This window comes from Amblyraja radiata, chromosome 10, assembly GCF_010909765.2.
Source record: "Amblyraja radiata isolate CabotCenter1 chromosome 10, sAmbRad1.1.pri, whole genome shotgun sequence".
Classification (NCBI taxonomy): domain Eukaryota; kingdom Metazoa; phylum Chordata; class Chondrichthyes; order Rajiformes; family Rajidae; genus Amblyraja; species Amblyraja radiata.
This window is the reverse complement of record NC_045965.1, coordinates 1574992-1592688: the sequence shown is the minus strand read 5'-3', so window position 1 is coordinate 1592688 and position 17697 is coordinate 1574992. Positions and strand designations below refer to the sequence as shown.

Here is a 17697-nt window from a genome sequence, read left to right as displayed (position 1 = left end):
AATTGGAAACACAGAAAGAGGAAGGGTTTCGGCCCGAAACGTTGCCTATTTCCTTCACTCCATAGATGCTGCCGCACCCGCTGAGTTTCTCCAGCACTTTTGTCTACCTTCGTTTTTCCAGCATCTGCAGTTCCTTCTTAAACAAAAAGGACAAATCTTTTCATTTATGACGAGGGTCTTTGGCCTTTCAAATGAGTTGCTGCTTAGTATTTTCAGTATTTTCTGATATGTTTCTCCAAACTTTAGAATAGATGCTCTTGCCAGAGAGAAAATATTCCATCCTCTTATCATCAAGGTGCTGGCCAGATGTGTCTGTCTTATGAATTATATGAAAACACTGCTCAATATTATCTACAAATTGTCATGCTTTAAAATTCCCTGCTCTTACTCTATAATAATACGAACAGCTGGAATGAAGTGAAGAATAAGTGTAGGGCGACACAGTGATGCAGCTGGTAGAGTTGATGCCTCACAGCACCAGAGACCCTGGTTCGATCCTGGTTACGGGTGCTGTCTGTACGGAGCTTGTACGTTCTCCCCGTGACCTGCCTGAGTTTCCCCCGGGTGCTCCGGTTTCCTCCCACACTCCAAAGACGTGCAGGTTTGTAGGTTAATTGGCTTCTGTAAATTGCTCCTAGTGTGTAGGATGTGAAAGTGGGATGACATAGAACGAGTGTGCGGATGATTGTTGGTCGGCGCGGACTCGATGGGCCAAAGGGCTTGTTTCCATGCGATATCTCCAGACTAAACTGCTCAGAAAGAATGAAATGCCAGGAAGCATTGACACAGCAAACATGAATCATCTTTTAATTATTGCAGATTGTACCATAACAATATTTCAATACATTTTGTTCCCATGGAGTTCATTTGAAGTCAGGCACCAGGCTAGGGAGTTAGGCTTTAGGTGCTTCATGGTGTTGCAGCATTTGTGAGATGAGTTTGGAGTCAGTCACCTCTTCGGGCAGGCATCCCTCCCTATCCTTAATTGTAGGATCAGCACCAGAATTCAGCAACAACTCCACGATATCGGAAAATTCACAGGCGGAAGCTGCAAGTGGGCAAAGAGTAGGGAGTTAGTCAGTGAGCAATTCATCGACATGATGCAAAACTATAATGTGATTGAGGGCGGCACAGGTTCGACCCTGACCTTGGTATTTTGTGTTCTCCCTGTGACCCTATGGAGCTCCAGTTTCCTCCCACATCCTAAGGATGTGCCAGTCTGTAGGTTAATTGGCTTCGGTAGAATGCCCAAGTGTGTTGGGAATGGATGAAAAGTGGGATGCGATAGAACTAGTGTGGACAGGTGATGGATGGTTAGTGTGGACCCGGTGGGCCGAAGGGCCTGTTTCCACACTGTATCGCTAAACTCTCAATAATGAAAGAATTTCAGATTTTTCTGTGGCAAACAAAGTGTTACTTGAAAGGGAAAGAAAATGACGATGTTGTGGAATATTGTTCAGAAGCAGGACTGGACAAGCTACATGCAGGACAAATGTTCCCAATGTTGGGCGAGCAGAACCAGGGGCCACAGTCTTACAATAAAGGGGAAGCCATTAAGACTGAGGTGACAAAAAACGTTTTCACCCAGAGAGTTGTGAATTTGTGGAATTCCCTGCCACAGAGGGCAGTGGAGGCCAAATCACTGGATGGGTTTAAGAGAGAGTTAGATAGAGCTCTAGGGGCTAGTGGAATCAAGGGATATTGGGAGAAGGCAGGCATGGGTTATTGATTGGGGACGATCAGCCATGATCACAATGAATGGCGGTGCTGGCTCGAAGGGCCGAATGGCCTCCTCCTGCACCTATTTTCTATGTTTCTATGTAACAGCAATGGTAATGTGCCTGAGGACAACTGAGCATTAAATAAACTGACCAAGGTCAGATGTGGATAATATTTAAGTGTGGGCTTCTAAAGCAAGTAACAATTGTTGTACAAGTGCCATTCAATGACGATCTCAAATGAGAGTCTAACCACGACATTTAACTATATTATTATTGCTGAAACTCCCATCTTCAATGAGAGGAGGGGTCACCAGTGAGCAGCATTTAACGAGGCCGACAACAGTCTGCTGGAAAAGGGCGGTACTGTGGCACAGCGGGAGAGTTGCTGCCTTACAGCGCCAGAGACCCAAGTGTAATCTTGACCATGGGTGCCGTCTGTACAAAGTTTATACCTTCTCCCTGTGACCACGGGCTTTTCTCCAGGTGCTCCAGTTTCCTCCCTCACTCCAAAGACGTACAGGCTTGTAGGTTAATATGGCTTCTGTAATTGTAAATTGTCTCTAGTGTGTAGGATAGTTCTAGTGTACAGGGTTATCTCTGGTTGGCCTCAACTCGGTCATCCAAAGGCCCGATTCCACCTTGTATCTCTAAAGTCTAAATAGGTCAATGCCGAGGTTTGTGGAAGTGTGTGACTCCTGACTCACTAAAATGTCTACAAGGTACAAGCCAGGCAAGAATAATCAAAGAAGCTTAATCCCATCAAGGAAGAAACAAGCCCTTTTACTGGCACCTTATCCACCCCACTGGATATTCCTCACGTCAACCCGCATCCTCAAAATAGCCATCTCCAAAACAGTGGCTGCATGCACAGTGCTAACAACATCGACGTCAGTACCTTGGCTAATCTACATTATCAGCTCAGCTGAACACCATGCTACAATGTAAGTAGGTGTTGCAGTATGTTTTGTGTCGTTGACACCTGCAATCAAATTCAACGTTATTATCTTTCTTATTTAATTTATACTTGCAACCTGACGAAGATCAGAACTAAGTATTAACATTTTCTGACACTGTTTTGCATGAAGTTTTGAGAAATATCTAAATAGGTTATTGTCAGATGTCAATTGGACATCTAGATATAAACTTCACTCTCCTGAGTATATTTTGCACTAACACTTAATGGATATCATTTTTTTATGACTATCCATCATCATTTATTAAAGGAAAATGTGCAGATAAGTAAGTAAGTAGGTTTATTGGCCAAGTATTCACATACAAGGAATTTGCCTTGGTGCTCTGCCCACAAGTAACAACATGACATACAGTGACAGTTACAAATGACTCAGAAAACACTAAACATTAATAATAATAAAACATTAATGATAAAACACCATTGATCAAGCATGTGAATCAACAAAATACCAGATCAAAGGGAGGCTACAGATTTTTGGCTGTTGAGTAGAGCAACTACTCGTGGATAAAAACTGTTTTTATGTCTGGCTGTGGCAGCTTTGACAGTCCGGAGTCGCTTTCCAGGAGGAAGTGATTCAAAGAGTTTGTGGCCAGGGTGAGAGGGGTCAGAGATGATCTTGCCCGCTCACTTCCTGGCCCTTGCAGTGTACAGTTCATCAATGGAGGGAAGGTTGCAGCTAAAAACCCTCTCTGCTGATCGGACGATTCGCTGCAGCCTCCAGGTGTCGTGCTTGGTGGCTGAGCCAAACCAGACCATGATGGAGAAGGTGAGAACAGACTCTATGATGGCCGTGTAGAATTGGACCATCATTGCCTGTGGCAGATTGTGCTTCCTCAGCTGCCGTAGGAAGTACATTCTCTGTGGTGCCTTTTTGACTGTGGAGTCGATGGTCACAAATGCTTTACAATAATGAATGACTATGACTGATAGACATCCTTAATAACCAATGCAAGGCAAGTAAACTCACTTGAGAATATTGGTAGGGTGGTGCCAAATACTGTTACTAGAAATGTAATGAGGCTTTATAGTGTGTTAAGGGAGATGGCAATGATGCAAAACATAGAAAGGGGGAAGAGAGAAACTTGGATTCTTGTTCATACATAGCTGAATTAGTCGCACGATTATCTTTAAATTTGATTATTGATTACTGAATGTAAATGCTGGTTATTAGAACAGTTCCTTGATACTGTTAGGCTCAATAACGTCATCATGTTACTCCAGCACTTTGTCTTTTCTTGCTTGCAGTTGACAGCCCTGCAGAGTGAAAGGTTTGGACAGAGTGGATGTGGAGAGGATGTTTCCACTAGTGAGAGAGTCTAGGACCAGAGGTCATAGCTTCAGAATTAAAGAACTTTCCTTTAGGAAGAGATGAGCAAACTGCCCTTCCCATTCCCACACTGACCTTTATGTCCTGGGCCCCGTGCCTCATAACCCAACAGTACGAATGTTGAATTCTCCAATTTTAGGTAGCCTCTAACAACCCATTGCCCTCTCTCCCCCTTCCATTTCCCTGCTTTGCCCCCCCCCCCCCCCACTTGCACTACCCCCCCCCCCCACCGCTACTTTCCTCCAACTGGCTTCACAATCCACAGCTTTACAAACCTATCGCACACCTATTGTTCTTATCACTGGCCTCTGTTCCAACCACCTGCCATCAAAAAGCCCCCTCGCCTGTGTTGACCTGTTACCTGCCACACTGCCCTACTCTCCCCTCTTCCAGCTTCTCCCCATACAATCAATCTGAGGAAGGGTTCTCCACAGATGCTGCCTGACCCGCTGAGTTACTCTAGCACTCTGTGAAACGTTACCAATCCTTGTTCTCCAGAGATGCTGCCTGACCCGCTGAGTTACTCCAGCACTCTGTGAAACGTCACCTATCCATGTTCTCCACAGATGCTGCCTGATCCGCTGAGTTACTCCAGCACTCTGTGAAACGTCACCTATCCATGTTCTCCAGAGATGCTGCCTGACCCGCTGAGTTACTCCAGCACTCTGTGAAATGTCACCTATCCATGTTCTCCAGAGATGCTGCCTGACCCGCTGAGTTACTCCGGCACTCTGTATCATTTTGGACATGAGTGAATGAGCTGCTATTTTCATGACAGGTTTGTTTGCGATTCATTTCATTATAAGCTTATAAAATGACTGACTCTGTATTCTTGGCTTCTAATGTTACTAGTCCAGTCCCAATTCTGCCTCTGCTCCACTGTAACAAACTGACTTGCATCACAGTGGTATTGCCTCGTGTGATTTGTGATGCAATGCTAATGGATCAAACGGGTACAGATGTAATGTTTTTGTCACTTCACTGAAATATAGTATTTGTGTTATGAAAATGAACAGTCTGAAGACCACAAATGTACATATTTATTAAAGGTGCAAAAAAAAACAATAGCATTAAGTATAAAAAATTGTGAAAGCTTGTATTGTGAGAAATAGATTTTATGGACATAGAAATGAATAAGAGGTGGCGGTTAATATTAGAAGTCAGAATTCATGGAATGTTGATGTAATGTTGGTGTAAAACTCATGAGGTTAAGCAGCTGAATTTATGGTGCACCCAGACCCCCCATCTGTCAAATGACAGAACTTTGGCCCTGTGCAGAGAAAAGGGAAAATGAATGCTTGTCTCTTGCTAAACTTCATCAACTTACATTATGCCGGTCGCTCGGCTCTCTCTGTCCCTTGGTGTCGGGGTCTGTCCTGATGGGACTTGCGGCAGCTCACAGCAGCAGATGGTGTCTGTGAAGCAGGGGGCTAGGAGGACACTGGGCCCGCCTCATCCCTCCTCCTCCGAGAACACTTTGATTTCCTCAGGGACTGCCGGTGGGCAATAAACTGATCCCAAGAGGGCTCTGGTGTACACAACAGGATAGTGGCGATTGTTTGAACGTACACAGAAACACATTCGTACACAAACACATAAACACATGGGTGTTTGCTGGTAAGGGTCATCATCTCTGCAACTTAAAGTCTGATGTGCAAGCAACAAATTTCACTGTGCCTAGTCACACGTGACCATGAAGTATTCCATTCCATATTACACGCCCGATATTTTGCAGAGTTAATAGATAATGTGAAGATGCAGATTTATTTGCTCAGTTTACTGTGTAAGGTTTGAAGATACCTGGGGAAATGTGTAGAGTGGGTTATTAAAGCTGCTGCTGTCCTGAAGCATAAACTTTATTGCTAAGGTACATTAAATACATTTGTTAGCACACTATGTTCAGGGCAGCTTGATCAGAACTCAGTTTCTTGGAATAGCAAAAATATTCCATCAATTAGAGTTACTGCATTTACTCTTAGAAAATAGAACAAATGAAATATTAACTATACATGTAGATAGACACAAAATGCTGGAGTAACTAGCTGGGACAGGCATGCATCTCTGGATAGAAGGTAAAGGTGACATTTCGGGTGGAGACCCTTTCTCAGTCCACCCGAAACGTCACCCATTCCGTCTATCCAGAGATGCTGCCTGTCCCAGTGAGTGACTCCAGCATTCTGTGTTCAGTGTAAACCAACATCTGCAGTTGTTTCCTAGGCAGCTACTTGAGCAAAAACGTAGATAGATATCAGCTAACATACTATCAGCTCCATTGTAACCTGAATCTCCAAGCATATATTCCAAGGTTGGTTTAAATAGATGTAAGCATAAACTCAAGCTAATAGAGTTCAATTATGAGACGTGATTACAGACTAGTCCTTTATTGTTATGAATTTGCAAGATTCCTTAACATGAAAGACACAAAGTACTGGAGTAACTACAGCAACTCTGGAGAAAAGGATGGGTGATGTTTCTGGTTCAGAGGTTGTCTGAAGAATGGTCCCGACCCAAAATGTCAGGTCAGAAGAAGGCTCCCGACCCGAAACGTCACCCATCCTTTTTCTCCAGAGACGCTGCCTGACCCGCTGAGTTACTCCAGCACTCTGTGAAACATCACCTATCCATGTTCTCCACAAATGCTGCCTGACCCGCTGAGTTACTCCAGCACTCTGTGAAACATCACCTATCCATGTTCTCCAGAGATGCTGCCTGACCCGCTGAGTTACTCCAGCACTCTGTGAAACATCACCTATCGATGTTCTCTAGAGATGCTGCCTGACCCGCTGAGATACTCCAGCACTCTGTGAAACGTCACCTATCCATGTTCTCCACAGATGCTGCCTGACCCACTGAGTTACTCCAGCACTCTGTGAAACGTCACCTATCCATGTTCTCCACAGATGCTGCCTGATCCGCTGAGGTATTCCAGCACTCTGTAGTTCCTTGTTTCTATACATTCCTTAACATGGCCGTGTACTTTACTCTTAATTCACTATTTCAAGCCTAAATATATCACCCTAATATCATGTAATTCCATATTCTGTCTCTAGACACAATCCATTTTTGAAAGAACAACATTTATCCTTGAAGATAAGAGACAAAATGCTGGAATAACTCAGCGGGACAGGCAGCATCTCTGGAGAGAAGGAAGGGTTTCGGATCGAGACCCATCCTCAGACCCATTCCTTCCCTCTAAAGATGCTGACTGTCCCGCTGAGTTATTCCAGCATTTTGTGTCCATCTTATGTTTAACGAAGTACTGTGGCTTGCTCACCGTGTCAACAGAATCTTTCTACTCTCAGATATACTCTCAGATTCACAGGGTCGTAGAGCCATGCGGCTTAGCAAACAGCCCCAACTTATTCATGCCGACAAAGAGGCCACATTTAGAGTGATAGGTGATAGGAGCAGAATTAGGCCATTCGGCCCATCAAGTCTACTCTGCCATTCAATCATGGCTGATCTATCTCTCCCTCCTAACCCCACTCTCCTGCCTTCTCCCCATAAGCCCTGACACACATACCAATCACCCTTATTATGGTCTGTTTTGGTCACCATGGTATAGGAAAGATGTTATCAAGCTGGAAAGGGTGCAGAGAAGATTTAGGAGGATGTTGCCAGGACTCGAGGCCCTGAATTGTAGGGAGAGGTTGAACAGGCTAGGATTTGATTCCTTGGAGCGCGGGAGGATGAGGGGTGACCTTATCGAGGTGTATATGAGTTACTCCAGCATTTTGTGTCAATCTTCGATGTAAACCAGCATCTGCAGTTCCTTCTTAAACATTTATCATTGTATTTTAGCTGTTTAATAGTTTAGATTAGCACAAAACACAAAGATGCCCGAACTTCACTTGAATCCTGGCACTAACCAGGATTTAAAAAATAAATTTAGAAAGTGAATTAAAAGTCATGCCAAAATCTGTTGTACAAGATGGAGAATTGATGAAGTATTATGTTGTAAACAAAGTGTGTTGTGAGCTGGGTACGGAGTTGATTCCACCCAGTTCTGAGCTGAAGGGCACATCTGTAGTTCTCGGAGAACATTGTTACTGATGAAGGCACAATGAGGATTGTTCAGAGGAATTTTAATTTAGAAAGGAGGCAGAAGCCAGAGACAGTATATGATTAAAGCTGCTGTTCACCTTTACCCTGTTCCATCTTCAGCTAACAGCTGCACACCCACCCACCAATATTTCACACTTTATCACCACAGGTGACAGCAAACGTTGATGCTGATTACGTGCCATTTAATAAGTAGTGGAGTTCAATGGCTCTCAACACAATAATCAAAGTCTGATAAAGTGTGTGTGTGTCTGTGTGTGTATATGTTGTGTGTGTGTGTGTATGTGAGCGTGTATGTTGTATGTCTGCGTATGTGTGTGTGTATGTTGTGTGTGTATGTATGTAAGTGTGTGTCTGTATGTAGTGTGTGTGTATGTCTGCGTATGTGTGTGTGTTGTGTGTGTTGTGTGTGTATGTGAGTGTGTAGTGTCTGTAGTATGTAGTGTCTGTGTGTATGTCTATGTGTGTGTGTGTGTGTGTCTGTATATGTTGTGTGTGTCTGTGTGTATGTTGTGTGTGTGTCTGTCTGTGTATGTATGTCTGTGTGTATGTGAGTGTGCGCGTATATGTGAGTGTGTGTATATGTCTATGTGTGGTGTGTGTATGTCTGTATGTGTAGTGTGTTTGTGTGTATGTTGTGCGTCTGTGTGTGTGCATCTGTATGTAGTGTCTGTCTGTGTGTGTATGTTTGTGTTTGAGTGTGTGTATATGTCTGTGTGTGAATGTATGTGTGTGTATGTCTGTATGTAGTGTCTGTCTGTGTGTGTGTCTGTGTATATGTGAATGTGTGTGTATATGTCTGTGTGTGAGTGTGTGTATATGTCGGTGTGTGAGGGTGTGTGTGTGTATGTCTGTGTGAATGTATGTGCGTCTGTTTGTGTGTGAGTGTGTGTGTGTGTATATGTCTGTGTGTGTGTATGTGTGTGTGAGTGTGTGTGTATGTCTGTATGTGTAGTGTGTGTCTGTATGTGTAGTGTGTCTGTGTGTATGTTGTGAGTCTGTGTGTGTGTGTCTGTATGTAGTGTGTGTCTGTGTGTGTATGTCTGTGTGTATGTAAGTGTGTGTGTATGTTATGTTCAGATGAATTATAACTCCAGCAGGACAAAGCTTGCACCATTGGCAATTTTGAAACAAATATTTTGGCCCCAGGGTTGGAGTAGCAACTTCTTGCGACTTCCCTGAAGTTATACTGGGAACCTGGGATTTGTCATTTAAATGGAGAGCAATGGCTCAGAGGGAGTTTCAAAGGTTTTTCATAATCTTTGAATTCAAGTTAATTTAAACGTGTTTAATTGTTTGTGGTATTTTAATTTTTACCACTTTAAATTATTGATAACACAATGAACAACTAAAGAGTTCACTGCTTGAGTGTGAAAGACATTCAAATATGTGACGGAAGATCAGGCCCAGAGCTGGCTGTCAATTCTGAGGGAGAGGATTATATTCGTAAGAATGTAATCAGAAAGGGCAGCTTTTAGAAGATGTTTTCTACATGTCTGGTGTCATCGTCACCTAGCTGTACACAAGGACCAGGGCCGGATTTAGATGAAGATCTAGGCTGTTCCACGTGAGGCCCCTCCCAATCCCCCAACCCCACGACTAGAGGAAGATGGTCCACCAGATTGGCACCGATTTGCAGCTGAGCGTGGCCAATGAGATAAGGGGCTGGAAAACGGCGCTATTTATTTATTTATTGCCAGTGCAAGTGTCGAGTTATCGGCTTAAAACACTATTATTCTGAAATGGAAGGCAAGGAAAATTACTGAAGGGTTGTTTAGAGACTACAGTGCATTGTGACAGCATATGTAGGAAAGGCCTATGACAGTGTCAAAAATATTATACACTTTGCAGGGCTCTCACTTAATTTTTTTTCTCTGTTTTCAGCTGGGCAACCTTGGCAGCTTTTTAAGTTGCCAAATGACAGTTTAAGTGGTCATTTAAGACAATAGACAATTGACAATAGGTGCAGGAGTAGGCCATTCGGCCCTTCGAGCCAGCACCGCCATTCAATGTGATCATGGCTGATCATCCACAATCAGTACCCCGTTCCTGCCTTCTCCCCATATCCCCTGACTCCGCTATTTTTAAGAGCCCTATATAGCTCTCTCTTGAAAGTATCCAGAGAACCGGCCTCCACCGCCCTCTGAGGCAGAGAATTCCACAGACTCACAACTCTCTGTGAGAAAAAGTGTTTCCTTGTCTCCGTTCTAAATGGCTTACCCCTTATTCTTAAGCTGTGGCCCCTGGTTCTGCACTCCCCCAACATCGGGAACATGTTTCCTGCCTCTAGCGTGTCCAAACCCTTAATAATCTCATATGTTTCAATAAGATGCCCTCTCATCCTTCTAAATTCCAGAGTGTACAAGCCCAACCGCTCCATTCTCTTAGCATATGACTCCTGCCATCCCGGGAATTAACCTTGTGAAACTAGGCTGCACTCCCTCAATAGCAAGAATGTCCTTCCTCAATTTAGGGGACCAACACTGCACACAATACTCCAGGTGTGGTCTCACTAGGTGTTCAAGAAGGAACTGCAGATGCTGGAAAATCGAAGGTACACAAAAATGCTGGAGAAACTCAGCGGGTGCAGCAGCATCTATGGAGCGAAGGAAATAGGTAACGTTTCGGGCTAAAAATCCCCCAGCCCTCGGGCTCCTCCCCCTCCTTTTTTCTTCCTTCTCCCCGCCACCCCCTATCAGTCTGAAAAAGGGTTTCGGCCCGAAACGTTACCTATTTCCTTCGCTCCATAGATGCTGCTGCACCCGCTGAGTTTCTCCAGCATTTTTGTGTACCTGTGGTCTCACTAGGGCCCTGTACAACTGCAGAAGGACCTCTTCGCTCCTCTACTCAACTCCTCGTGTTATGAAGGCCAACATGCCATTCACTTTCTTCACTGCCTGCTGTACCTTACTTTCATAGACTGATGAACAAGGACCCCCAGATCCCGTTGTACTTCCCCTTTTCCCAACTTGACGCCATTTAGATAGTAATCTGCCTTCCTGTTTTTGCTAACAAAGTGGATAACCTCACATTTATCCACATTAAACTGCATCTGCCATTCATCTTCCCACTCCCCCAACCTGTCCAAGTCACCCTGCATCCTCATAGCATCCTCCTCACAGTTCACACTGCCACCCAGCATAGTGTCATCAGCAAATTTGCTAATGTTACTTTGAATTCCTTCATCTAAATCATTGATGTATATTGTAAATAGCTGCGGTCCCAGCACCGAGCCTTGCGGTACCCCACTAGTCACTGCCTGCCATTCTGAAAGGGACCCATTAATCCCTACTCTTTGTTTCCTGTCTGCCAACCACTTCTCCATCCATGTCAGCACTCTACCCCCAATACCATGTGCCCTAATTTTGCCCACTAATCTCATATGTGGGACCATATCAAATGTTTTCTGAAAGTCCAGGTACACTACATCCACTGGCTCTCCGTTGTCCATTTTCCTAGTTACGTCCTCAAATAATTCCAGAAGACTAGTCAAGCATGATTTCCCCTTCGTAAATCCATGCTGACTCGGACCGATCCTGTTACTGCTATCCAAATGTTCGGCTATTTCATCTTTTATAATTGACTCCAGCATCTTCCCCACCACTGATGTCAGGCTAACTGGTCTATAATTCCCTGGTTTCGCTCTCCTGTCTTTCTTAAAAAGTGGGATAACATTAGCTACCCTCCAATCCACAGGGTCTGATCCTGAATCTATAGAACATTGGAAAATGAACACCAATGCGTCCACAATTTCCAGAGCCACTTCCTTACTAAGTAAGCCACTAAGCTTACAGAAAAATGTAAGGGGGGGGGGGGGGGGGGGGGGACTGCAAAGCTCTGAAAGCTGGCATAGAATTGATGGGCTGAATGGAATCCTTCCATGTTGTAAAGAAATATGGAATCAATGGTTTTAAGCTTTATTTATGAGGATAGGCAAAGGTCACAGGGATGTGGGCCAAATGCAGGCAAATGGCTTCATCTTAAATGGACATTTTGGTTAGCATGGATGAATTGGGCTGAAGGGTCTTTTTCTGTGCTGTTTGACTCCTCTAAGACTACTGAAATATATTAATAAGCTTTAGATGCGAATGGTTAATGCATAATCTCAGTCAATTGGAACTAAATCACTTCACTTTTGATTCTTGGAGGTGATGGCAGGTAGCATTCATGTGATGATTTCATCCAAGACTGTCTATCTTCCTGTTGATATACTTCCTGCACAGACCCTTGCACAGTTGAATACATGCTCAAAACTAAGAAAGACCTCCTCTCTTCTGCTACTTATTGGTATCATTAACTCCTTGCTGATTTACACTGACCAGTTTCTCCCGATTAATGCTACAATTCAATGGTAGGTTTATATATGTGAGTGTCATATTTCGCTTGGGCAGCTTATCACCCAGTGGTATGAAACTGATTTTAGATGAACAACCATGATCATATTGAATGGCAGTGCTGGCTCGAAGAGCCGAATGGCCTATTCCTGCACCTATTTTCGATGTTTCTATGCTTGAGTATATGGCAATAAAACCCGACCACCTGTTTTGAAGCATTCATGCATGGTGGAGATATAATGTAGTCATAGAGTGATACAGTGTGAAAACAGGCCCTTCTTGCCCACACCCGCCAACATGTCCCAGCTACACTACCTGTTTTTGGTCCATATCCCTCCAAACCTGTCCTATCCATGTATCAGTCTAACTGTTTCTTAAATGTTGTGATAGTCCCTGCCTCAACTACCTCCTCTGGCAGCATGTTCCATACACCCATCACCCTTTGTGTGGAAAAGGTTACCCCTCAGATTCCTATGAAATCTTTTCCCCTTCACCTTAAATCTGTCCTCTGGTCCTCGATTCACCTACTTTGGGTAAGAGACAGTGCATTGAAATGTATATTTCTAATGCATTTCAGATTTCGAAAGTCTTACTTTTAAAAGAGTAATGTTTCCACAAACATATACCCCCTTTATTAATGTCATGGTTTGATGATTCTAAATTCAAATCAAAATTAAATATACGTCAAAAGGAGAACGCATACTTTCAAAATACTCTGATTTTTCTCCCCGAGCAAAACATAATTTGTATGACTTTGCAAAATCAGGAAATGTTATGAATATTTCTAGTTTATTACAAACAAAAAAAAATAGCACTTGAAATTATAACGCGTTTAAAAGTTTTTTTGTCAAATTTTCTGTGCCGTGGAAGTCACTGCCGTTGATCCGGGGGGGGGGGGGGATGGGGGATATATACCCCCACTTTTTGAGGTGTGGGATGGCCTATATTATTATCCCCCAGTTTTTGGAGGTTGAGCAATTACAAAAATAATCTTATAGAAACTTACAAAATTCTTAAGGGGTTGGACAGGATAGATGCAGGAAGATTGTTCCCGGTGTTGGGGAAGTCCAGAACAAGGGGTCACAGTTTAAGGATAATGGGGAAATCTTTTAGGACTGAGATGAGAAAAACATTTTTTACACAAGAGAGTGGTGAATCTCTGGAATTCTCTGCCACGGAATGTAGTTGAGGCCAGTTCATTGGCTATATTTAAGAGGGAGTTAGATGTGGCCCTTGTGGCTAAAGGTATCAGGGGGTATGGAGAGAAGGCAGGTACAGGATACTGAGTTGGATGATCAGCCATGTTCATATTGAATGGTGGTGCAGGCTCGAAGGGCCGAATGGCCTACTCCTGCACCTATTTTCTATGTTTCTATGTTTCTAATAATCACCTGCTCCTATCTCTCATGTATGCCCTACATTATCTTAAAAAGATTTCAAACAAAAAACATTGAAATCATACTTCTACAATGCACTAAAACATGATTTTAATATATAAATTTTTAAAAAATCCCTACTGTGGGAGGGGGGCGCCCTTCGCCAGGTACCCCCAAGGCCAGTGATCAGTGATCGTTCAGCCCCCCCACTTTCAAAAACGCTCCATAGCCCCTGAGAAGAGTCATGACCTGAAACATCACCCATTCCTTCTCTACAGAGATGCTGCCTGTCCCGTTGTGTTACCCAAGCATTTAGTTTCTATGGGAGGTTAATGCTTCCAAAGGAATCAAAAACCAGAGGACAGGTTTAAGATGAGAGGGGCAAGATTTAACAGGAACCTGCAGGGCATTTTTTTCACTACAAGGGTGGCGGGTATATGGAACGAGTTGCCAGAGGAGGTAGTTGATGAACTATAACTGCATTAAAAGACACTCGGACAGCTACATGGATAGGAAAGGTTTTGAGGAATATGGGCCAAACACAGGAAAATGGGATCAGCTTGGATGGGACATCTTGCTTGCATGGCGGTGATGGGCTGAAGTCCCTGTTTCCATGCTAAATAACTATGACTCTTAACAAGAAAATAAATCAGTTGGATAAGTACACTATCCATTCCTCACTCCACTACTAATCATTGTGACAAAGTAAAAAAAAAAAACATTTATTAGGGTTCATTCCCACTGACAAAAACTTTAAATGTTTTCTTACTAATCGAACATATTCAATAGAAAGGGAGAAGGTATGTCAGTTTCCTGGTTTAAAATAACTAACAGATGTCATCCTTTTAACGATCATTTGCACGAAACCAAGTTGCACTCTAATCACATCAGGATCTGGATCGATTGGCCAGGTGGGTGGAGGAATAGTTGTTGGAATTTAATACACAGAAGTGTGAGGTGTTGCATTTTGGGACGTCGAACAAGGCCAGGACCTACACAGTAAAGGGCCTGTCCCACTTGGCCGTCATTCGCGCGCCATTTACGTGACCTGCTAGCGTGTGGGTAGCGCGGGACGGGCGCATGGAGTGGTGTGGAGGAGTGCGGACTTCGTCCTGCACAAAATCTTTGCGCGCCACCGGCCTGTCGCGTAACTGACGGCCAAAGTGGGACAGCCCAACATCCTGGCGCGGTGCAACGTCTCACCTCCGACAGCAGCAGAAGCAGAAGCAGGCAAACGATCGCCGAACTCGGCCTGGGGCTCACGGCCGTTGCGGATCCGGATCCGCCCCCATTCCTACTCCCAGAGTGGGGCCATATTAATTTATGGGCGCCCGGTGCAGAGGGGGGAAGGATGGGAGGGAGGAGTGGGTCTCCCTGTCGGTCTGCTCCTGGGCCTGGCCAAGATGGCCATTCGCGGGTCCCGGCAGCGGGCAGTCGATGGCCGCACACCGGTTGCCTGCCTGCCCCTTTTCCGGGGTTACGTCCGAGCTTGCGTGTCCCTAGAAAAGGAACACGCGGTGTCCATGGGGACTGTGGAGGCCTTCTGTGCACGCTGGTCACCACAGGAGGTTGAATACATTATCAATAAGAATGTTAATATTTTAATTTGATAATTTTGTTTAAGTGTTAAGAGGGAACACGTGGTGTCCATGGGGACTTTGGAGGCTTTCCATGAATACTGGTCGCCGTTGAAGGTCGAGTGTTTTGTTGATAAACGGAACACTCGACCTTCAACGGCCATTTCGTGGATCCAGTTGACGTTGACGTTATTAATTTGACGATCATTTGTTTGTAAACTGTCAGCATAGGCAGTCTTTGATTGTGTTAAAACTCTATGTTTATTTTTATTTTTTGAATAAAAGTAGTTTCATAATAAAAAAAAAATAAATAAAAAAAAAAAGAGTGGGGCCAAGACGATTGGAGATAGACACAAAATGCAGGAGTAACTCAGCGGGACCGGCAGCATCTCTGGAGAGAAGCAATGGGTGACGTTTCGGGTCGAGATCCTTCTTCAGACTGAAGAAGAGTCTCGACCCGAAACACCATCCATTCCTTCTCTCCAGAGATGCTACCGGACCCGCTGAATTACTCCTGCATTTTGTGTCTATCTTCAAATGATGTCACGCGCTCCAGACGGCTGTGCGGACGCATGTCAGTCATTAACGGCCTGTCGTGTAAATGACGGCCAAGTGGGACAGGCCCTTAAATGGTAGGCCTCTGGGTAGTGTTGCAGAGCAGAAGGACTGAACACTCCCCTGTGTGCCTGGGTCCTGGACTTTCTGACTGCCAGGCTCCAGGTAGTCAAGATGGGGAGACATACCTCCAACCCCCTCACCCTGAACACAGGATCCCCCCAGGGTTGCGTCCGCAGCCCTCTACTGTACTCCCTGTACCCACATGACTGTGTGGCCAGGTTCAGCTGTTTGCTGATGACACTGTGGCGGTGGGCCTGATCTCCGATAACAATGAGAAGGCCTACCTGGAGGAGATGGCTGACCTGGCACTCTGGTGTCATAACAACAGCCTCCCCTTGAATGTCACTAAAACTAAGGAGCAGATTGTGGACTTTAGAAGGGCACAACATCCAAGGACCTACACGCCACTGGGGATAAATGGGACAATTGTGGATAGGGTGAGCAGCTTCAAATACCTGGGAGTCCACATCTCAGAGGATCTGACATGGACAACACACACTGCCACACTGGTGAGAAAGGCAGGGCAGTGCCTTTACCACCTTATGGGCCAAGGCAAGCAGGGGAGCTTTGTCTAAAATTCACACGATACAAAGCCAAGGTGATACAGACACTCACCGCGATGAAAAGGAAGGTTGGCGCTGTAATTAAGATGGCTAGCACAGTGTATGGTAAGTACTTTAAAAGAGGGGAGAAGCGGGAAGAGAGGGGGGGAGAAGGGGGGGAGATGGAGTGGAGACAACTTTTAAAAAGCCAGACAACTTTTAATAAGCCAGAGATACACAGCTGTGAAGTTCGGTGGGCATTTAACATTACCGGTCGATTATCCTTGGTTCTGAAAACCTCTGCTTACGTTTTTCCCCCCCAATGAGCCAATGAAAATGACTGGTCAGCAAAGGCGATTAACTAAAACTACCTGTCCCACTTAGGCGACTTTTTAGGCGAGTGCAGGAGACTCTGCGCTCGCCACATGATCACCACATGTGGGCTGAAGGTCACCGGTGAGTCCCCAAAATTGGTCGCCATGGAGAAAATCATGAATCCTGCAGTCGTAGGTGCAGTTGTAGTGGGGTCGCCATGTAGTTATGTGTAGTCGAGGTAGTCGTAGGTAGTTTTACTTAATCGCCTTTGCTGACCGGTCATTTTCATTGGCTCATTGGGGAAAAAAAACGTAAGCAGGAGTTTTCAGAACCAAGGATAATCAACCGGTAATGTTAAATGTCCGCCGAACTTCACAGCTGTGTATCTCTGGTTTATTAAAAGTTGTCTCCACTCCTTCTCCCCTCTTATAAAGGACTTACCGTACACTGTGCTAGCCGTCTTAATTACAAGTGGGACCGACCCATTATGGCAGCTGAGGAAATTCAGAGTCTCTCTGAGGATCCTTCAATCCTTCTGCTCTGATGCAGTAGAAAGTATCCTGACCGGAAACATCTCCATCTGGTTTGACAACAGCTCTGCCCAGGACAGGAAGGCTCTGCAGAGAGTAGTGCGTTTGGCCGAATGCATCACGGGAACTACACTCGCCCCCCTTGCAGGAACTATACACCAGGAGGTGCAGATCCAGAGCCAGCAAGATCATGAAGGACCCCTACCACCCCAGCAACGGACTGTTCCAGCTGCTACGGTCAGGCAAGCGCCTCCGCTGTCACACTGTGAAAACAGAGAGGATGAGACGGAGTTTCTTCCCACAGGCCATCAGGACTGTAAAC

At 44.8% G+C, this 17697-nt stretch overlaps 1 protein-coding gene across 2 annotated transcripts in view; it reads right to left on the bottom strand.

The window, feature by feature from the left end:
- Positions 1-784: 784 nt before the first annotated feature.
- The window catches only part of c10h1orf21 (chromosome 10 C1orf21 homolog), a 448119-nt gene continuing 431206 nt past the window's right edge, over positions 785-17697 (bottom strand). The window contains exon 13 of one of the 2 annotated variants that reach the window (XM_033027870.1): positions 785-1048. In XM_033027870.1, the coding sequence (XP_032883761.1) occupies positions 894-1048 (155 nt within the window). In that variant the 3' untranslated portion in view covers positions 785-893. The remainder of the gene's footprint in view (positions 1049-17697) is intronic. The other variant, XM_033027871.1, reaches the window with a different exon arrangement.